The 24,083-nt window shown below is 33.1% G+C and overlaps 2 protein-coding genes across 2 annotated transcripts; both read left to right on the top strand.

Annotated features, from left to right (window-relative positions):
• Window positions 1–7,207: 7,207 nt before the first annotated feature.
• Window positions 7,208–8,351, top strand: LOC121770669. The gene has a single exon (XM_042167434.1). The coding sequence runs from the start codon at window positions 7,270–7,272 to the stop codon at window positions 8,026–8,028; it is 759 nt and encodes a 252-aa protein (XP_042023368.1). The 5' UTR covers window positions 7,208–7,269; the 3' UTR covers window positions 8,029–8,351.
• A 13,197-nt stretch (window positions 8,352–21,548) lies between these two features.
• LOC121770280 (aspartic proteinase CDR1-like) lies at window positions 21,549–22,853 on the top strand. The gene has a single exon (XM_042167037.1). The coding sequence runs from the start codon at window positions 21,549–21,551 to the stop codon at window positions 22,851–22,853; it is 1,305 nt and encodes a 434-aa protein (XP_042022971.1).
• Window positions 22,854–24,083: the final 1,230 nt, after the last annotated feature.

The following is a 24,083-nucleotide window of genomic DNA, read 5'->3' as shown; positions in this document are numbered from 1 at the left end:
TTTTGCTAACTAATTCAATTTTTTAATATTTTGAATATGAAACATCAAACCCCAATTTTCATTAAGTGTGGGTTTTGGAACATCAAACGTCAATCTCTCTCTTTTCTATCTTCTCTCTCGTCACTCTCTCTTTGCTATCTTCTCTCTCGTCACTCTCTAAGATGAAGAACCCCAGTTCCGATTTCGACCAAGAAGCCTGATTCCGACCGATTATTGTTGGTTGCCATGAGTTGGAAGTCGCTGTACCCAAACGACCGTTCCACTAAAGGTCTCCTCAAATGTTGTTGCCTCCTCTATCACTCCGAAGAAGTAAACACCTTGATGGAAGGGTGTTTGATGTTGGCACGTTGCTTGTCATGTTATGTAACAAATATAATGAATACTTGCTGATTTTTTGGTTTGATGGTTTTTGGGTATTGTTGGTGTTAAGGCAGATGCAGTGCCTTATGACAATATTTTTTTGTGGATGTAATTCGACACTAATTGTGGTGGTTTTTGAGTTTCGTTGGTGTTAGGATTGATGCAGTACCTTATGACAATGCCTTTTTGATCGTCTAAATGCGCATGACCAATTCGAAGTAGAAAATAAATATGAAGGAACACTTTATATTGTATTTTGTTGTCCATTTATCGGTTCAATTTGATGTCAGTTTATTGACATAGTCGACGAAGAAACAATCACATACGAAGAAGCAATCACATAATGTATGAAACCAACATCAACTACAAAATTTTTGGCTTGTAAGTCTGCAATGGGTGTGCTTAAATGTTCAGGACCAAATGGAAGTAAATAATTTATATGAAGGACTACTTTGTCTTGTATTTTAGGGTTGTCCAATTATTGAATCGGTTTGATTTCTGCCGATTTTCTAAGAAGAATAAGAAGGATTCACTTCAAAATTCAAATAGGAACAAAAAATTAGGATTTTCAAACACTCCATCAAACCATCAAATTACTTGAACATACAAATAAGTGTTACAACAACAACAAAACAAATACCAAAGCTCAAAACATTCATTAATTTCTGAATTTTATCCTTAATTTCGGTTAGATTCAATGCCAAATCTTCAAAATCGGCACCCCCGAATGCGGTTGACGAAGAACAGGCTCGTGCTTCGACATCACGATTTGGCTCGCACCACTTGAAGAATCTGCATTCCTTCCTCTCACATATAAAGTAAAGCTTCCCCCCTCAATGGTTTGCCTTAGCCGGTGACAATATGGAGCATCGCCGTCTTCTTACAGTAGCCGAAAGCGTAGCTATATCGGAGGTCTCTGAAGTCACAAATATCGTCGCTGCCGACGGAGTCCCGACTAAACGCCGAACGCCCCATGTTCGAAGGTGTTTGGTTGTTGCAGAGATGGGGAAAAATAGGGTTCTTGGGGGGAAGAAGGAGCGGGAGAAAGAAGGGGGGAAATTTGAAATGAAATGAAGTGTTGGAGTTTCTTGATTATATTACCCAATTTTCAATTTTCATTCAACATTTAAAATGTAAAATCCGGAAAAAAGTTTTTAAATTAGCTACAGTAATTAAAATCAGCTAATCAGGTCAAAATTGGCCTAATTGACGGTTGACCGTCAAGAAATGACGGAACCGTCAAAAAATGATGTAAACGATAGCATTGTCGTACGTTTTGGACTCGAATTTCAAAAAGTGAATGTTTTGGACCAAAATCGTAAATCGGTCATATGTTCTGGACTAAAATAGTACTTTACTCTAACTAAAATGTGAATCCAATATGTGCATAATCAATTTATCAACACTTTTTTTTTTGCATGAGGAACAACATGATCAATAAAACCCCAAGAAGAAGGCTTTCAGTTTTGGCTCAATTTGTTTATGTAAAAGATAGCCTGTAGTATTCAGGGACGGATGCAATGTATAGTGAGAAGGGGCAATTGCCCCCACCTCAACTATTCATTAACATGTATGTATGTATATATAAAAATATTATTATAATATAAATTCTAACACTAATTTGCCCCCTTCAATAAAAAAAAAAAGTCATTTGCCCCTTCTCCCAAAAACTCACACCACTTTCTGACTTTCTCACTACAACAAACTATTCGTTTTCCCTTTCCCCATATGAAAATACACAAACATTTTACACTAACACTTATAAATTAGAAAAAGACCTAATTTGGCTTTATTTGAACCTTTTGAAGCAGGCGCCGTTTTTCAACTTCTTCCTCTGTTTTCCCTTCCATTTCAGAAGCTTCAAGGTTCAAGCAATACCCCTGATATCCGGCCATACTTCTCACAGGTAATTCTTATTACCAAAATTTGATGTATTTGGTAATTGGTATAATGGTATTAATTGTTCATTCTTGTTCAATTGTTCTTATATGGAATATGTTTGTTTGGTTATTCTATGTAACTCTGTTAATTCTTATAGACTATAGTTTTAGTCTTATTTATTGCACTCATCTAATTTTTTTTGTTTGATTGAATAACTGACTCACTAAATAAATCAAATATTTTGAATTGTTAGTAGAAGATGGATAAATTTCTGAAAAGAAAATTAACGGTAGAAGGAACATCTTCAGTCGGAAATAGAGCAAATGATGACCTTTTAAAAAACATGTGGAAATCTATTTGGATGCTCTACATTCTGATCCTGAAAGAATTTTGTAAGATTGAGAAAGACATATTTTGTAAGATTGATTGTGAAAGAATTTTGAATAGTTTTCAGGTTATGAGACCCCGTCGAGAACAGTTGTAATGTTAGGTAACCTTAGTTAACGGTCGATAAACTTTTGTCCTTGTTATTATAATATATTATATTTTGTTATTATAATATATTATATTTTATTATACTTTTATATTTATTTATTTGTATGTTAATATTTTTGCCCCTCCTACTATAATTTCCTGGATCCGTACTTGGTAGTATTTGTCCATATTTAATGAAAGATGATCCATATGTATCGTATATTTTCATCAGTAGAAATTTAATATTCTTAATTCAGCATATAGCAGCCGTTACATGTTCATTTGATATGATTAGTACTTAAATCTTTCAAACGAGTGCAAATTGCAAATATAGGATCTTAATTTATTATGCTACAACCATTTTTACCATTCACCAATCTGAAAATATCATCTTCTCTTTGTGAAACCCAGTTGGGATTCGAATCTGAGTCTCTAATTTACCAAAACACTACATACCACTAAGCTAAAAGAGTTAATTAGTCTTAGAGCACTACACATATTTTTATACAAAAGCTAAAAATGCCAATTTAATTGCCGTTTTTAAACACACCAATATTATTGACATTTTTCCATTAACATAAAGCATAAAAAGGGTTCGAATTAAAATAAAAACAATTCCTATATCTAAACTGGGGTCAAACTAGAGCTTAGATTGGGGTGATCAACAATCCAGATTACACCACGTGACATATTTATAAGGGTAAGGGTAAAAGTAGAGAATCAACGATGTTGTAGATGCATTTGAATAATCTCGTAGTGCAGTTAGAGGTCCCCAATCCGAACCGAACCGGACGAACCGGCCCGGAACCGTCACCGGCGGTTCCGAACCAGAACCGTCGGCGGCGGTTCGAACCGGCACCGGAACCGCCGGTTCGGCCGGACCGGTTTTTTTTTTTTTTTTTAAAAAAAAATTAACTTCATATATTTATATCATATATATGAAGGAGGAAATTACAAATCAACTCCTATAACAAGGAGGAAAGACAAATTACGCCACCCAGGGTTCGAACTCGAAACCTCCAGGATGGACGCGGTATCCAGCACCCTTTACCGCTAGGCCAAGGGGCTTGGCCGGGCCGGTTTAGGGTTCGGCCGGGCCGGTTCCGGTTCCAATTTTTCGCTAACCGTAACCGGCGGTTCGGAACCGCCGGTTTTGCCGGAACCGCCGGTTCGGCGGTTCCCGGCACAATTTCAGGCTTACTCCTAGCCTTTTCAGAAACTAGGCCCGCGGCCGCCGGATTTGACCGAAACCATGGGCGGAAACCGCCGGTTTCCACCGGCAAAACCGCCGGTTCCGCCGAAAACCGGCGGTTCCGGCGGCAAACCGGCGGTTCCCGCCGTTTTTTCCAAATTTTGAAAATTCAAACGGACGCCTAAACCGCCGGTTTCCGCCGTGTTTTTCAATTTTTTTTTTAAATCACAATTTTCCCCTATAAATACCCCCCAATCCTCTTCATTTCTACTCACCCCATTCTTGTGTAACTGTGTTAATAAGAATTTCTCTCTCAATCTCAATTTCTCTATTTTCCATTTGATAAGTATCTTATTGGTGAAAAAAGTGGGTATCTTTGGGGCAGATGGTACTGGAACACAAATTTATATATGGAATCTGGATGAATGGGGATCAGATTATAGTTTAAAATGGGAAGTTGGGTTCACTGGCGGGAGTTCGTTTCATCAGGCCATCAGGGTGGTATATTCATCTGAGTCCGACGATGAAACGAACTCCCGCCAGTGAACCCAGCTTCCCATTTTAAACTATAATCTGATCCTCATTCATCCAGATTCCATATATAAATTTGTGTTCCAGTACCATCTGCCCCAAAGATACCCACTTTTTCACCAATAAGATACTTATCAAATGAGGAATATCTTTTAATGATCTTCTAAGTCTTTTTTGTCAACACTTGTAAGTTGTAAATTTGTAATTGTTGTAACTTGTATTTAAATTTTTCGATTTGTAATTGTTGTAACTTGTATTTAAATTTTTCGATTTGTAATTGTTGTAACTTGTATTTAAATTTTTCGATTTGTAATTGTTGTAAGTAACTTGTATTTAAATTTTTCGATTTGTAATTGTTGTAATTTGTAATTTTAAAGTTGTAATTTGTAATGTTAAATAATAAGTTGTAATTTGTAATTTTAAGTTGTAATTTGTAAATTTTAAGTTGTAATTTGTAATTTTAAAGTTGTTTGTAGTTTGCAATTTTAAAGTTGTAATTTGTAATTTTAAAGTTGTAATTTGTAATTTTAAAGTTGTAATTTGTAAATTTTAAGTTGTAATTTGTAATTTTAAAGTTGTAATTTGTATCAATAAAATTGCATTTGAACATCGCTTTATTCTAATTTTATTTATGCAAATATATCTACATATTTTACTTGAATTACAAATTTAAAATGCAAAAAAAAAAAACCGCCGAACCGGATGAACCTGCCCGGAACCGGCCCGGAACCGGGCAAACCTAGGCGGTTCCGCGGTTCACGGTTTCGGAACCGGAACCGCCGATCCTTGGCCGGTTCGGTTCCGGTTCCATTTTTTTCGAACCGGAACCGCCGGTTCCCGAACCGTGGTGACGTCTAAGTGCAGTGTAGATAATGAACTCGATTCGTTGTTATAGTGTTATAAGTACTAGTAGATTTTTGAATCTTTTATGTCACATATCAATTTCAGTGACGACAGTTTATGATATTTTAATATCTCCAAACACCTATTTCTTTTATAACTTTCGATCTGAATTATTTTTCACTTGTAATTTTATGAGGATTATAACGATATCTCAATTATATCATATCTTTGATATTTTTCTTAATTGTACCATAGCAAAAAAAGTTGATCATGCTACCTTTTTTATTTATCAACATTGTGTGTGCATATGTAAAGATTAAGAATATAATTGACAAAGTGTATTAAATGACATCGTTTAAATAGCCGAATTTTTGAGCATATGATATTTTTCATTTGCCAAAAGCATACATAGTTTTCCCCAAATCATAGACTATGAGACAATTGAGAAAAATGTTAAAGTTATGATATAATCTTTCATTTTTTAAAGTTGCTAGATAGACCAGAATTTGACCAAACTTCATGAGTTTTTTTGGGCGTATACCCTAGATAATATAAGCGAATATTGATGAATGTATTTTAGAGACTTTTTTAAAGATTAATGAAAAGTTTTGCACTAAACTCCTCAATGAATGTGTCAAGTTATTACTATTGAGCCAGAATCGAGCCAGCGATGCGGCCACTCCGTCTCGTCCCGTATCCCTCCGCCGAGAGCATGTTGGCGAGCTCCCGTGCGGCCGTGACGCCCACTCGCCGGTCCGCGAGTGGGCGTCGTTTATATCCGTTGAAAAATATTTTTTTTTAATTCCAAAAAATGTTTTTTTTTTGCAAGAGCGAATGTGTGTTCTGGCAAGGACATGTAATTCTATCGCCCCACCCAACTCTATGAGGATCTAATGGAGCATATTTGAGTAAAATTTGACAACCGTTAGACGATCACCGCATCACTTTCCATGATTATGCGGATTTCAATAAATTGTAATATTAGGATTTCAATTATATATTTTTTGTATTTTCGGATGTTGTAATTTTCATGGTTTTTAATGATTTTATGAATTATTATTAATTTAATATTTCAATGAAATATTAATTGAATTTGTTGAAAATAAAAATAAAAAAATGAAATTGAATAAATAGTTAAGGGATGAGATGATTAAGAGATGAAGGGTAGCAGGTATTCTCTCTTAGTTAAGAGATAGAGTAAAAAGTGCAGTGGGGCTCATGAATAGTTAAGGGATGAGACGGTATAAAGACGGTATTGAGACAAGGATGTAGATGACCTTATTCTCAAAAGACAATTTCCCCATATTCTAGTCTAACATAGCACTGAGAAGGAAAATGGTAGATCTGAGTCTGTTTTTCAACGAAATGGTCATGTACTTGGTGTACATAATGAGTCAAATCAGAATAGATGGAGCTCTTATTGTCGCTATCGAAATTTGAACCTAAAACCTTAAAGTCAATTATATCTTTGAAGACCTCGCTGTCGAAATTTGAACATAAAACCTTAAAGTCAATTATATCTTTGAAGACCTAAGCAATCCATAAGAACAAAAAATGTGCAAGAATTACATTTTGAACCTACAACATTGAAGTTTTACCAAAACACATTTTAATTAATGAGATCGTTGGTCAATAATTGATAGTAGCTTTACAAATCTTGTCATCTATATACTGAAAAAACGAATCGTGCTCCTCTTTCCACAAATCCATTGGAACTGTGTCACATTTGAATTTTCATATATTTTCATATGCGATTATTTTTAGATTATTACGTATGAATAAAAGAATATAATAAATTAATAGTGTCATCAATTCATATGATTATTTTTAGTGGTCTCAAAATCTCAATAAAGCACGCGGTGGGACCCACTTTGACCACTACTAACGCCAAATTCATGAGAGAGCCGTTGTGACTGTAATCAAACACCTCTTTTTAAGAAAAATCAAAAGCAAGAATCGCACACCGAAATTCTTGTCATTCTCCAACAATGGCCGATTTCTTCACTGATAGCGACGACGACAAGGCGGTCGAGGAGCTCTTATCTCAGGCCATGGACGCCACCGTTCTCGAGCAGGTCGCCGCCGTCAATTGCGCCGGCTTCAACGACGACGGCCTCCCTTCCCATCTCCAAACCCGCTTTCAGAAGCTCAAATCTTTCCCATCTTCCGCCGCGAATCCCATTCCCCTCTCCACAAAAAGCTTCAACCTTTCACACGTGAGCGACGCCCCGAATCAAGCAAAACCCCCCCTTGTTTCCGGCGAAGAAGAAAAACCCGTGGAGAAGAATGTGGAAAAGCAGCCCACCAAGTGTTCGACAGAAGTCCCAGATGAAAATAACAACTTCTCTGATACGGAATCACCTTTCAAAGAAATCCCACAGCGGAAATTGAAGAAAAATGCGGCGAAGTCTCTGTCTCACTCTTCTTACGATGGTTTCTCTAGCCGGTCCGCCTCTCCACCGGCGAAAGGCGGCTGCTTTTTGTGTTCTCCTAAAAAGGCGTCGAGGAAAAAGAACAAAGAAAATAGGGGTTTTAATTGTGGGAAGAGCGATGAGCTGTTATCCGATTTGAGTAATTTTTCTGTGAGAAGTCAGAGAAGGATGATGAAGAAGGCGATGGAGGAGGAGGAGAGGATTTCTAGGGAGGCTGAGAAGATTGTCAAGTGGGCTAACCAGGCCTCTGCAAGAATGGAATTTCATGGGGTTGAAGATGAGCTAAGTGATGATGATAATGCTAAATTTGCATGATCCGTTTGGTTCCTTCTTATATCTTTGATGTGTAGAAATGATTTTCTTATCTTGTGCTTACTATATAGAATACATACATATGTTTGAGTCACTAGGTTGTCTGAAAATGAACTAATGGGGAAAGACTCAAAGAAGAAATATAATTCCAATTACAAATACTCTTTTGCTGTGTTCTTGAATCTTGATCCTAGTTTAGTTGGATTGTTACAAAATGTTGGTCGACTGCGTGGAAACTCATTCATAATTTTGGCCATTTTGGGCTTGCAATCACTTGTTTCTGAACATAATAGTGAAAGAGAAATTGAAAAGGAGTTTTGTTTTTAGTTTTATAATAAGAGTGAATTATATAAATGATACATGATCTTTTACTTTCGCACATAAATGATATCTGATCTTTATTTTATATTGTTTTTGGTAACATATGACAAAAATAACCTTAGGTACCAAACATGTGATTTTTTGTTACGGAGGATATTTTTGAAAATAGTACTCCCTCCGTCCCATAGTAGATGTCACACTTTCCTTTTTAGTTTGTATCACAAAAGATGTCACATTTTCTCTTTTGGAAAAAAATTTCTTCTCACATTAATTATAAAATTATATTTTCTCTCACCACTTAACACAAAATAACATCTCCTAAAATCATGTGTCATCTCCCAGGTGTGACATCTACCATGGGACGGAAGGAGTACCAAACATGTGATTATTTTTTCTTCCTTTCTTATTTCTTGGTTTCTTCTTGAGTGAACTACATAAATGATACCTAATCTTTCACTTTCGCACATAAATGGTATCTTATCTTTATTTTATATCATTTTTGATACCTATAAATCACATTTTTGGTACCTGATGAGATTTTCATCGCAAAATGCCCTCTAAACAAATACATTTTTCCATTTGTGTCATAAGGGATATTTTGGGCATACACAAAACTAGTACCAAAAGTGATATTATAATATCTTCTCTCATTCTCCTGACTCTTTATACTATTACTAGTAAGCAATATTAATATTATTATTTTGATGTTATAAATAAATAATTAATTTATTTTTTAATATCATTCAAATATACTTAATTAAAATTATAGTTATAACTATATTTAATTAGTAATATAATAATATTATTGTTATAATACTAAAAACTACTACTATTATAATTATTTTAATTATGAATCATATAATATTATATGATAATAACTATTATTATTATTATTATTATTATTTTATTAAATTAATAACTAATCAATATAGTCTTAATAAAAAATTAAAATTGTGAATTTTATTCATAATGATATAAACAATTGAATATTTTTAGTGAGCTATTTGAACCCTAAAATGAGTATAGATTAATTTAATTAAAAATATTCAATTAATTTAATTAGTTTCAATAATTAATTTAATTAGGTGTTTTGTTCTTGATTTATATTATAATGCAATTAGATGTATGTATAAAACACTAAAAAGAAAGAAGAAAAAGAAGAGAAAATAAAAAAGAGGAAACATAAACTTTTGAGAAAACTAGAAAAGAAGAAAGGAAGATAAAATACTAAAAAGAAAGAAGAAATGAAGAAAAAAGAAAGAAGAAGAAACTAAAGAAGAAAAAAAGAAATAAGAAATGAAGAGAAAACAAAACACATGTTTGATACTATTTAATTGAAAATTTCCAATAATATCCACCATAACAAAAAAATCACATATTTGGTACTCCTACCAAAGGTTATTTTTGTCACAGGGTACAAAAAATGATATAAAATAAATATCAGGTACCATTTATGTAGTTCACTCTTTCTCTTTAGTTTCTTCTTCTTTCTTTTTTCTTTATTTTCTTCTTTCTTTTTAGTATTTTGTCTTCCTTTCTTCTTTATTTTTTCTCCTTAGTTTATGTTTCCTCTTTGTTCTTTTTTCTTCTTTTTATTCTTTATTTTTAGTGTTTTATACATACATCTAATTGCTTTCATAATATAATATAAATCAAGAACAAAACACCTACCCAGATTAATTATTTAAAGTAATTAAATCAATTGAATATATTTTATTAAATTATTTTATACTCATTTTAGAGTTGAAACGCCTAACTAAAAATATTCAACTCTTTATATCATTATAAATACAATTAACAATTTTAAATTTTTATTAAGACTATATTGATTAGTTATTAATTTAATATAAAATAATAATAATAATTATTATTATTATTTTAAATTATTATTATATAATATTATATGATTCATAATTTAAATAATAATATAATTTATTTATTAATTACTACTAGTTTTTAGTATTAAATACAATTATAATTCTAATTAAGTAGATTGAATAATATTAAAAAATAAATTAATTATTATTAATAATAATAGTATAAAGAGTGAGGAGAATGAGAGAAGATATTTGATAAGGCCAATTTCATGTATCGGTTATGGGGTTAAATTCTATGATTTCTGTTAACTAATATATGTTAAGTTCAGGTGTCCAGAGAATATGTCAGATCAAGGGAACAGAAGGAAAAATCCACCAGACAAAGGAAACTGAAGGAAAAGCGGAATGAAGAAGCCAGTTGTAACCTGACCCAGGAGATCAAGGAAGCAGTTGTGAGCAGAAAAGTGTCTTGTTTAAAGGACTTTCTAGGAGGGCAAAATCGACAATTCAGCAGAGGAACTACCCTAAAAGTTTGAGCCTCAACTATAAATAGAGACAACATGAGGAGAGATCATCATCATTCACCTTCGGCTCTTAGCTCATCACTGTAACACCCCTTACCGGGTAGGTAAACCCACCGAATAAGTGATGTCACGATTCAGTATCGAAAACCCGTGCTGAAGTTTTCCTTTTTCTTTTTAGCTTAAAAGAACAATTAAAATCTATTACATTTAAAAAAACTTAATACTTATCCAGCGGAAGATTAAAGATTTAACTATTACACAACCTGCCACGACTGCTAAACTAAGTTGACCACCAGTGACCCGTCAAATATGTGCAAAGCTGCTCAACACCACTGACAGAATATCAACTCTAACCTGCAGGGGGGGAAAGGAGGGGGAGTGAGCTCGAAAGCCCAGTAGCAATATCCAAACTACAGAGTCCAACCCTCTCAGCTAAGACAATAGTAACTATAATAACTATATTATTTCATTTTTAATCTTTTGCTTGTTTTTATTTCAATTTCCAAAAATTTCTTATAATCTCATTATATCAAACTTATCTGTACTTTCTTCATACAACTTTTCCATATTTCTTACTTTTGTCTCTTTAGATATTTCATTCTTAATATCATTTCCTTAACATCTTGATTTATTATTACAATATATATATATATATATATATACATATATTCCAAATTCTCATAATTTTCACACCAGAGCATACTTGTTCAGATACCCACACATATTCATCATATCTTTCTTGTCATATTTGTCTTATGGTCTCTTGATAACAGACTCACTTATTTCTTCCTACACTATAACATTTTCATTGTATCTTATAGTTCTGGTTTTCTCAAGATTTCGTATATCATCATATATCATTTTTCACAAATCACATATCACGGATCATAGATCATTATTCACAATTCATCAGATATTATTTTATATATTTCATATCACAGATCATTATTCCTAAGTCATCAAATATTATTTTATATATATCACAGATCACGGATCCTTATTTCCGAGTTATCAGATATTATTTTACATATCACAGATCACATATATTTATTCACAAGTCATCAGATATTATTTTATCTTATTTTTATCATATAGCACATATTACACATTACAGATCCTTTATTCAGAAGTCATCAGATATTATTTTATCTCATCTTATCATATATAACAGATCACAGATTACAGATTCTTTATTCAGAAGTCATCAGATATTAATTTATCTCATCTTATCATATATCACAGATCACAGATTACAAATCTTTTATTCACAAGTCATTAGATATTATTTTATCACATCTTTTCATATATCACAGATCACATATTACAGATATTTTATTCACAGGTCATCAGATATTATTTTATCTCATCTTATCATATATCACAGATCACAGGTTACAGATTCTTAATTCAGAAGTCATCAGATATTATTTTATCTCATCTTATCATATAGCCCCAATATCTGTTTGGTTTCAGGCAGGGTACATGGACCAGATCAGAAACAGAATCAGATGTAGGCGCGGATTTTGTCCTCGAGAGGACTCCGCACAGACCACCCATAGGGTGCATATCAGATAATCAGACCACCCATAAGGTGCATATCAGATAATCAGACCACCCATGAGGGTGCATATCAGACAGATGATCATACCACCTATGAGGGTGCATATCAGACAGATTAGATAGGAGCCCATCAGATAACAGAAGATCCTCGCTTCGGTTATCCAGAAGACGAGTGATCACAGATAATGTAGCGCTGCTGTCCTATGGCATGCCAATTGTACCCAACACATATGACCAAGCAAACGGGACGTTTTATTTCATATTCTTCTTTCAAATCTCTTTTTCACATTTATTCCATTTCCAAATATCACTTCAGATAATCATTCTTATCGAATTCACAGACATTCTTTTAGTATATACTTTTATAACCTTTACATATTATTCTCTTGTGTTCATTTTATTCAGGCTCTACCTATCAAATCACTTCTTTTTCATATACATTCAGATATCTTTTCATAATCTATTCAGATATATTTCACATTATTCAGATCTTCATAATTTATTACATTTCATAGCATATCATATCCATTGTCTTTTATTCATATTCGTACCATTATTTCTGCAGATCATTCATATTAAAATTAATAAGTATCATAACAATCCACATATTAATTTATAAGCATATTTAAGCACATTATTTAATTAACATCGCACAAATAATCACATTATAGCACACATCATCTCAACCAAAGGAACCGAAAATCATATAGAGGATACGCTACCTCGCACGCTTATGAACATAAGCCTATTTCACCTTTCGACCCTTCGCTATCTTCTAGGTCCATTCATTTTTGCACGACTCCTGTTACAAGCTTCTATGCCTTATACTATAAATATCGTAAATATTAGTAACATATACTTATTTTCATCAACTTCAGCTCATTAAGTCTTCCAAATAAAATCACTAAGTATTCTGTTACTATTCATGGAATACTATTCATAGAAAGTATATAATCATATAATTAGTGTATTAAAATTGCTAACCTCAATTAGAAAGTTCCCAAAATTTACATTAACACTCATATTCATTCTAAATCACAATTTCATGATCAAACATCTTAAATGAATTCATTTTCTCTATTATCTTAATATCCCACTTATACATTAACTTTCTAATATAACAACTGCACTGGACTGAATCGTCATAAAACTTCTATATTCATTCGAAAGGATTTAGAGGCTTGACCTAATATTTTTAAATACCCAGAGAAGTCCAGTTTATAATCCAACAAGATTTATTCAAAAAATCCTAATGGTTTAAGAGATAGCACCATTTCCCCACAGACTACCAAAATCAGACAATTTCTGGCAGTATTTTCGAAACAATTTTTATAAATGGTGTTTGTACTCTTTAATTTATCATAAAATTCCCAGAACACCTGGACACCATATAGTTAATATAAAAATTATTTATTCGATTTTAACTCTAGTTAAAGTACCCAGAATAATTCAAATAAAAGGCAGTTTACCAGAATTTTGACAGTTTATGGTCATATGGTTCAAACAATTTATACACATAGTAAACAAACTCCTAAATTCTCCTTAAAAATCAAGAATTCTCTAAACTCATCATAGTTATTATAGAAATTATTAAACCAAAGTGTTCACTATTATACTCATACCAAACAATTCAGAACTGTTCACTGAAAAACAGGGATTAAACCTTGTTGATCAAATTCTATTTCAATTCATGTTAAATAAACTCTTAAATCATTTATTTCATCTATCATGAACATCTAACCACCAAACCATAAACCCTAAAGTATATTTTCAGTCTCAACATCAAGTTCATACCATGGCAATTTAACTTTGAAATTACCCATCAAAACGTGGCATACGACGTCCATACACTACGTTTTCAACAATTAATCGAACATAAAACCATATATCCATCAACGCCTATGGAGCTCAAAATTTTCAGATTTCTAACCTTAATATATATTGAATTTTATGCTAGATTTCATAACGTTTACGCGATTGGATCGATATTTCGATAAAAAATCGAAACATAGGATTGCCATGAGAACTCACGGTTCTCTCTTCTCCCATGGCTTCTGATTTTCATCCTCTTTCCCCAATAAAGAAGAAGTCAAGCTTAATAGATAATAATAGGTGACAACTTTTCTAGAAATTTCTTTTAATTTCTAGTTATTTAATTAGTTAAATTAATTTCATTTCTTGTGCTAATTTATTTCCATATCATATGATTCCACATTTATGAATTCTATATACCATCTGGTAGCACATTAATTCTAGTTTAATCTAAAATTACTCACGTCTGAAACCTCAAATGTTTCGACGTCGATTTTGCGAAAAACCGAAATAACCTGCGATAAAAATTCCAATTACCTTCAAATGGCCCAAAATAATTCCTCACATTATTTACAATTATTCTAGGCCATGATTTATAATTTATAAAATTATTAGCCCTTAGCTTCGATTTATGATTTTACACGGACAAAAGAAATTGCCGAAAATTGACTAATTGGCATTTCGTATCAAATTTATACCTTACGGTTTAACTTAACTACTATTCCTCACCACATATCCAAACCTTTCATCGAGCCCTATAATTCGGGATGTTACAATCACTCACACACATAATTTCTGCGCACTTAGATAATTATGGGGTAAAATTCTAGGAATTCGTGGTGGTCTAGCTTGGATTTTGTGGTGTAACACCGTCCTCGAGAAGGGCGAAGGTACAATTTATCGTTTTCTGTTGCTTTCCGTTGCTTTGAGCCGAGACTTCACCGTTTTAGAAGCTCGGCGTTTATTGCTTCTGTGTTGAACTTGACTATCGTTGCTATGGAATTTCATGTTTTCTGTTCAGCTGCTTCTGATGTTTGATTGTTGGTATTTACTGTTTTGGGTGCTTTTCGCAACTGTTGTTTGAATCGGAGTGGAGATCGCGTTGATCGAAGTTGGTTTGTCGTTGAATTGTTTGAATCGGAGTTGAGGAGTATGGGTTTGACGTATTGGAGCATTTTTCTCTATTGATCTGAGTAGAATTGTTAAAAGGAGTTGTGGATCTGAGTTGTGACATTATGAATTTTGCATGGTTATGGATAATTACTGTTTTCTGCTTGTTTTCTCGGCCTAGCAGTTTAGATCTAGTCGTTTGTGTTCGATCGTAATGTTTGCAACAGGTTCTGTGATTGCTCTATTTCGTATGCTTGATACTCTATTTTCAGATCTGTTATTTCAATTGTTGGAGAAGATGAAGGTAGAAGTTAGTTAGTAGTCGGATTTGTCGTTTGTGTTGTTTACTTTTTGCATATTTTCCATCGTACTGCGTAATTCGGGAAAATGGTGGCCACTGCATATTCACGCTTTGTTAGCCGTTTTAAGAAACCAGCTTACCCGGTCAAGTGGCTTAGTCGTTGCGTTTCTTTAGTTAAATCATCATTTTTGTTACTCATGCATGCTTACGTTCACTTTCTGTTTCTTAGGTATAGTTGATGGAGTAACTTGCTTTTGATTTCCTAAGTCTAATAGTTTAATTTCTCAACCCACTTGTTGCGTGGCAGCAGCCAAACTCTCCCAAAACCCTCTTAATGCATGCTAACACATCCGTTCTCGTGGGATCGATTCTTTACTTCTTTATACTAGCCAATAGTGTAGTGGGTTGAGGTTTTGAAGCGGGAAAGTGTGTGTCCAACGACCAAATTCTGAAGGTTCCACGATCTCCTAGACCATGTGATCTAGCGAATCCTCTGGACCCTGTGGGATTGTAATACATCTATTACCGCACTCCTTTTTTCCGTTACTTCAATATTATAATATCACTTTTGATACTAGTTTTGTGTATGCCTTAAAATATTCTCTATGACATAAATGAGATAATATATTTGTTTCAAGGGTGTTTTGGGGTGAAAATTACATCAGGTACTAAAAATGTGATTTATAGGTAAAAAAACGATATAAAGTAAAGATTAAGTACCATTTATGTGAGAAGTGAAAGATCGGGTATTTATGTAGTTCTTATAATAAAATGTAAAATGTGAATGAGAAATTGAAAATGAGTTGTTGGAGTAATTCACAAATCATAATTAGTTAATTCCATTTCCCAAAGATTTATTTGTCGCTTCTTTGACAAACGAAATCAAACTCCATAGTGTGAAACCCAAATACACTTGTGAACTGAATTGGGCCAATCCAGTGCCAGGGCCAGGCCCAAGGTGAAATGAAACTGATTTGGGCTAGCTGTGCTTATTGGTTGAAGTGGGCTTCAATTCCATTTTGTAAACTCAGATTTGGCCTAAACCCAAATGCACTTGAAGCCCAGGCCCAACCCAGCGATGGCGTATCTTATATACTCCATCCGTTCCGTGGTAGTGGAGGCTTTTCTTTTTAGCACGCGATTTAAGAAAATTTGTGAGTGAGTAAAGTAAAGGAAGAATAAAGTAGGAAATGAAAAAAGTAGAGGGATGAAGAGAAAATAAAGTAATTAAGGGAAAGTAAAGTAAGAATAAATATGTTGACTTTTACTAAAAATGAAAATGACTTCATTACTATGGGACGTACCAAAATGGAAAAATGACTTCACTATGATGAAATGGATGGAATATTAGAAATTTTTAAATATAATTAAGTAATTAATCACTAACAGTCACGACCAAGTTATTATCTTTAATTTTTAAATATAATTAAGTAATTTTCAAATTTTAAATTGAAGCCCATGTTAAATAAATTAAACTAAGAATAAATGTAGAATGAGAGATGGTTAAGAAATTATATAAATATAAGGAAGTGGGAAAAAGAAAGAAAAAGGGAGATAGTATATTAAACATAAAGAAAAAATATCTCTTTAGACTAAAAAGTGGAAAAATCGCAAAAAGTCCAAAATTATTCCAATTTATAAAATTAAAATAATTTATTCTAAAAATGATTAAAATATCTATAATAATAACTCTATCCTATCTAATCTAATAGTAGTACTACATTAGAAGCCCTATCCGCATCCCCAAGGCCCAAACACTCTTTAGTGATGTCCTATGGGCTGAAGCCCACTCACTCCGCACTACAAGCCCACTCCATCTTGATCCACTAACACCACCCAATGTCCTAAGTTATTAGCCAGAATATCTAATATGGATTAATAACAAAATGAAAAATGGAATGATATAAGATGCAATATGTATTAATAAAAGAAAAAAAGAAATCAATAGACAATAATGAGATAAGACCCAATATGGATTAACATAGAAAGAAAACAAAGAAAATTAATGAGCATGGGATAAGATGTAGTAATATAAATTAATAAAAAGTAAAGGAAAAAAATTATTTTAGTAGAATTGAGATAAGATGTAGTAATATGGATTAGTGAAAGAAAAAACAAAGAAAATAATTGTTACAATTAGGAACTGAACCAAAGACCTCGATTATTAAGTAGCAACTTTATTACTTGGGTACCAAATCATAGATGAATTATAAAAATAAATATATATTTCGACTCAAGGGAATGATTATGGTAGACTGTAGTAAAAGTAAATATATTTGCCAATGCTCCTCAAATTGACTAGGTTTTAATCTTAAAGTTCAAACCATGAAAACATCTTTCGAATTTCAATATAATAATGTTTTCTTAATTGTCCTTTTAATGTTCAGATGATAAAAATTCATATGACAGATAAATAAGTGTAAAAATTATCGAAAAAAACACCAAATTTTAACCAAACTTAAGTCAATACAATATTTTCCAAATATAAAATAATAAATTTGAAAAGTTCGCAATTATATTCAAAGTTTTTTGAATGACTATGTGTACAAATTTTAATGACATAGTCTATATATGCATTAATTAAATGATGTGGTGTAGATGTTTGCTAACCAATATCCATTTAAATCACGAGGGATGATTAAATTATGAGTTGTCACCTAAGGTTTAAAATAAAATCATGAAGTTTTATTTTTTTCTTAATTGACTCATTTATATGTAAAACAACCTAGTTTGGTGATATTTTATTAAAATAGTTAGGGGCGGCAAAATGGGTAACGGGTAATGGGTAATTCCCATCTCGACCCTCTACTGGACAATAACGGGAAGTGGGGTGGGATCGGGTAGTATGTTTTAGCGTTTTGCGAGTATACCTTTTATTCCCGATAATACCCGGTATTATTAGTATTAATGAAATACCATCTTTTAATACTTCATTCGTTCCATGTTAATAGAGGCGTTTCAAATAGTTAAAGTGGTGAAGAAAAGTAAGTAGTTAAATAATACTAATAGTTGTATACGCACTCGTTTTGGAAAATAATACTAGTAATAAGTAGTTGAAGTGGAGAAACAATTAAGTAAGAAAGAAAATAATGTGAAGAAGAGTATTCTCTACATTATTCTCTCTCTTACTTAACTTTTTCTTCACTTTAACTATTTATTATATTATTTTTTCAAAACGAGTGCAGAAAATGAAATGCGTCTATTACGACCGCTCATAGGGAGTACTTTATAGAATCTAAGAGTTCTTTTGAAACATTTTTATATTCCAACGAACATACAATTGAAAACTCAGTGTCCCCTTACTTTTATTCTCAATCTATTCAAAGCTTACCATCGAGATTAATAAAGTAAATTATGGAACATTGTAGGCTATTAGGGTTTTCAAATTTTCTATTAGGATCTCGGGTCGTGTACAAATACCCGTAATGTCGGGTACGAGATACCCGACACGGGTATCGGGTAATCCAATATGTTGCGGGGCGAGTATTGAGACAATAAAATTTGGCTTAACCCGACTTGTCGGGTGCGGGTACCCGCGGGTAACCCGTTTCGTCACTCTTAAAAATAACTACTTCATCCATTCCACAAAAAATGCACTCTTTATTTTTTAGTCTGTACCACAAGAATATGAACTTTTCAATTTCGGAAACTCTTATCTCTCTATTGAGATGGAACCCATTATCCACTAATAATACTTTGATTGTTTTTTCTTTCATTCTATGTTTCTTACTTTTTTCAATTATGTATTAAAACTCATGTACAATTTAAATGTGTATTTATCAATAATAAAATAATAAAATTGGCATTCTTGTTGATTTATCTTAATTACCTTAAATACTCTGATGTCTGCAAGTCGTTTGCAAGTTGCCGCCGTCAACACTATCCATAGAGAGAAAAGAGAGATGAGAGTAGGCTAAAAGATAGAGAGATAGATGAGTTGGATAAAAGGAATAGATAAAAGATAAAAAAAATAAATTTACTGCACAATATGTTTGCAAATTTCCGGTATTGCATAAAAAAATATATCCCCAAAGGTGTGTGGACATGGACTAGTTAAGTTTAGGTACTTTTGCATAATATTTTAACTTTTTTTATAACTTTTTTCACTATTAGTTTTAAGGGATATCCTCTCATTCTATTTTATTAATTTAATTTCTTATTCATTTCTCTATTCTCCATTTATTCTCAGTTTAATTTAGGTTTACAAAAAAATGTATATATATACATATGTTAACTTAAAAAATTTAAATTGAAAGATAATAATATAATTTTTCTAATTTTCTTCAAATATGTTTTTAGAAAAAATTGAAGCCGGTGTGCTTAATTAAATATTAATACAAGAAGAAAATCTATCTAAGACGCATCCTAAAATAGTATTCGTACTTACTCTTGACAAAAAATACTTTTTTTTATAACAGAATAATATATTTTATGAAATTACTCATGTACAAAATATTTATAATTTTAAATATATATAATTAAACTCTTGTTATTATTGTTAGTTTGATGTGTATTGAATATTTATTGTTAATCTAAATTAAATTAAAAATAAAATAAAAATGAGAGAGATAAATCATAAATTGAATAAATAATAAAGAGAAGAAAATGTAACGAGAAAGAAGGGATCAAAACCAACATGGTTGGCATGGTAGTTCATAATCTCGTCCATTAAGCATGAGGTCGGGGGTTCAATCCATACTCATATGAATAGAGCAAACCATTTGGTTAGCTCCTACAAATTAGTGCATTGACCATTGGGACGAGGGTTATTCCTCAAGTCATCGGCAGGAGGGATACCTTGAGAAACCAAAAAAAAAGAGAAAGGATCAGAGTGATATGTTAAACATAAATTCTAAAATACGACTATCTCTTAAAACTAAAAAGTGAAAAAGTGTAAAAAATTAAATAGTGCAAAATTATTTCAAATATGATTTTATCTTTGTCCAGAAAAAAAATCTGTATAAAATATGTACAAGGAAAAAAAATCTGTATAAAATTTTTAAACCAGAAAAATATACTATTATTTTTATTCCTAAAATTTGATTAGCTAAGAATTGAATATTTCATGCTAGGTATCATTCTTAATTATGAATGTAACGAAAAAATTAAGAATGAAAGAATTAATTTTTGGCTAATATATTTAGAATTTATCGTCATGGTTTTGTTTATTATGTTTGCAACACAAAAAGTAAAACAGCATATAGAAACATAGAAAGAATAAAAATATTGAAAAATCAAATGAAAGAGTGAAAATTAACTTCCGTTTCATGTCTGAAATGCTGCGTTTTGTCCACTGCATTTTACCAGGGATTCATTTCCTGTAATACTTACATTGAACTGTTAAAGTAGAATCCTTTTTACTTTCACGTATACTTAAATATGACAAACCCTAAATCCAGATGTTCAAATAATATTTAAATTAATGATAATATACAGTATGTCAACGCTGAATGTATCCACGCATGCTAATTAATTATTAAAATTTAAAAATGGATATCAACACGTCCTTGAATTTATTTAAATATTATCTGATATTTAGTGATATTCTAAAACTCGGAAATTCCGTGCATAAAATGCAGATTCAAAAACAGATCTTTTTAGGTATGAACGTAAACCCTCATTATCTCAAAATTTTATACAAATCTCAACAATAAAGGTGGCTTTAATATATGGCAAATTACAGGGCATGGTTGATTTCTTTTTATTTGGAATTGTTCTCCTTTAGAAACTCAAATTTAGGCGTAAATTATAAAAGTCAATGCGAATTAAATCCCCAGAAATGCAGAATCCTGATTTCAATATTATTGGAAATTAATTAATTAATTAATTACTTAATCAGTGTCCAATTAACTTCCAATAAAAGCTGAACGCTTTTAATTTTCCATTAATCAATTTCCGTTTCTTTTCTCATGCAATGAATCAATCACTCCATCGCATTAAATACAAAAAAAAGTTATAGCAAAGATTCGACTCTTCATTTCAATTCCCACAACCAAAATTCCCCTATAAATTGAATCAATCATTTTAGAAATTTCATTCAACTCATCACAATCATAATTTATTCTCCGATAAAAAAAAATGGCTACTCTTATTTACTCATTTCTGCTCTCTTCAATTTACTTCACATTATCCTGCTTTGCCGCCTCCGATAGCGGCGGCTTCACCCTCGATCTGCTCCACCGCGATCCTCCCTCCGGCGAATCCCGCTTCCGCAGCATCAGGAGCGCAATCGACCGCTCCTTCTCTCGAAAATCATTCCTGCTCTCGAAGCTCAATAAATCTCAGATTGGAATCGACTCGGTCGATGCTACCATCACCGGTGCCGGAGGAGAATACCTGATGAAGTTCCTTATCGGAACTCCACCGGTGGAGCAGCTCGGGATCGCCGACACCGGCAGCGATCTCCTCTGGACGCAGTGCCTCCCGTGCATGCAGTGCTACAAGCAGGACTCTCCGCCCTTCAATCCTTCGAAATCGAGATCCTACCGCCCGATCTCCTGCCAATCCAGCCTCTGCCAGGCCGCCGGCAGTGCGTCGTGCGACGACGGCAGCCACTGCCAGTACCAGGTCTCCTACGGGGACAGGTCCCACTCAGCCGGTGACGTGGCAACCGAAACCCTAAGTTTTGGCGGGAAAATCAATTTCCCTAAAGTCGCCTTCGGATGCGGCCACGATAATGATGGAACGTTCAGCCAGACCGGATCTGGCATCGTCGGCCTCGGCGGCGGATCCGTCTCCATCGTCAACCAGCTCCGGTCCACCACCGGCGGCAGATTCTCCTACTGCCTGACGCTGCTCAACGCGAAGGCCTCGAGCAAAATCAGCTTCGGCAGCGACGCCGTTGTTACCGGATCCGACGTCGTATCGACTCCGCTGGTGAAGAAAGCTCCGGCTACTTTCTACTATTTAACATTGGAAGGAATCAGCGTCGGAGAGAAGAGGACTGATATTGCCTTATCCTCGAAAGCTCAATTTGGGGGATCGGTGGAGGAGGGGAACATCATAATCGATTCGGGGACGACGCTGACGTTCTTGCCGCAGGAGATCTACGAGGGGGTGGTTTCGGCGCTGGCGGAGGCGATCGACGGGGAGAGGGCTAGCGATTCGCAGGGGACTTTCGGTTTATGCTACCGAGTTTCCAGCGGGCAGGGGATTGATTCGCCGCCGGTGACGGTGCATTTCGCGGGGGCGGATTTGGTGGTGGAGGCGGTGAGCTTGTTTGTGGTGGTGGAGGAAGGTTTGAGCTGTTTGACGATGGTGGCGACGCAGGATTTGGCGATATATGGGAATCTGTTACAGATGAATTATCACATTGGGTATGATTTGGTGAAGGGAGAAGTTAGCTTCCAGAAGACTGATTGCGCGGCGGAGCTGCAGGAGTGAGGTTTATGGGGGGTTTGTTATTAAAATATAAGCTGGTTTAATTATTTTATTTAATTTTCTTTTTATGGTTTTTTTGTATTTCTAAGGTTGTTCTAGGGTTATGTAATGATCTTAAACCAGTTTATTTAGTAATGGTAATTGTGTTTTTATTTTATTTTAGTAACTTGAATATCCTTGAATTTGGTGATATATCTACATATATAGTATGGATTAATACATGTAAAATATTTACATTACAATTATCCAAAATATTTAAGGAAAAGTTGTATTGAAGTAAAACAATGTCCCAATCTAAGTGTTTCAATTGTAAAAATGAGGAAAATAGTATTTAATGACACAAAAATTATATAATTAATGTTACATAATTTAAAGACAAAAAAATGAGGAAAATATTTTTCTATGATCATGTTATTTACCACCAATAACTAGGCCAATCAAATTACATAATTAATGACAGTTCACATAATTACGAATTATATATCCAAAATCTTACAAATATTCATACAACTGAAAATTACATATGAATTCTATTTTGAGTAACGTAGTTTTCCTTTAATAATTTAGTTTGAATAAATAATGTTCAACTGAAAATATTCTCCACGATATTCAAAATGTTTATTAAGTACAATTTTACAAATCGTCCGACCCTACTTTCTCTAAGCTCTTTTGATGTATTATTATTATTTGATAAGTAATAATTTGTGACAAGCTGCCTTCTTTCCGTTGTTGATCGACTGTGTAAGACTTTCACTAATTTTATTTTTCTTTTATGTGTAAATGAAAATACGTTTGGATAGATAGTTTTCTGCTACAAGAGTTGCCAGAGGTGTAATATTCGAAATATGATCATATGATTGATTGCTCACTTACATCCTCATTCTACATAAGTAAACTGCTTTCCTTTTTTGTGATGATACAAAGTTGTTATCTTGGATGGCCTTATTTGAGTTTTGATTGGTTTTTACTTTATTTTCTCCCAAGTAAAAATAAAAGAGAGAAACCTAGTTTTTCTTTGTCATACCTGTCACATGCCCAAACCCTAACTCATTCTTTTTCAAATATTAAAAAATAATTTTACTTATAATAATTTAACTAAAAAAATTTAATTATGGCATTAGTAATTCAAATTTAATTATCACGTCATATCATCCAGGTACTAAATTACTACCACTTGAAACACCAATACAAACTTCATGATTTTTGGAGGAAAATTAAACAAATTTGTGTTAT

Source organism: Salvia splendens, chromosome 16 (genome assembly GCF_004379255.2).
Source record: "Salvia splendens isolate huo1 chromosome 16, SspV2, whole genome shotgun sequence".
Lineage (NCBI taxonomy): Eukaryota > Viridiplantae > Streptophyta > Magnoliopsida > Lamiales > Lamiaceae > Salvia > Salvia splendens.
This window is presented reverse-complemented; position numbering and strand designations above follow the sequence as displayed.

Coding starts and splice junctions, on each gene's coding strand:
- LOC121770669 (XM_042167434.1), top strand. CDS start 7,270: ATGGCCGATTTCTTCACTGATAGCGACGACGACAAGGCGGTCGAGGAG.
- LOC121770280 (XM_042167037.1), top strand. CDS start 21,549: ATGGCTACTCTTATTTACTCATTTCTGCTCTCTTCAATTTACTTCACA.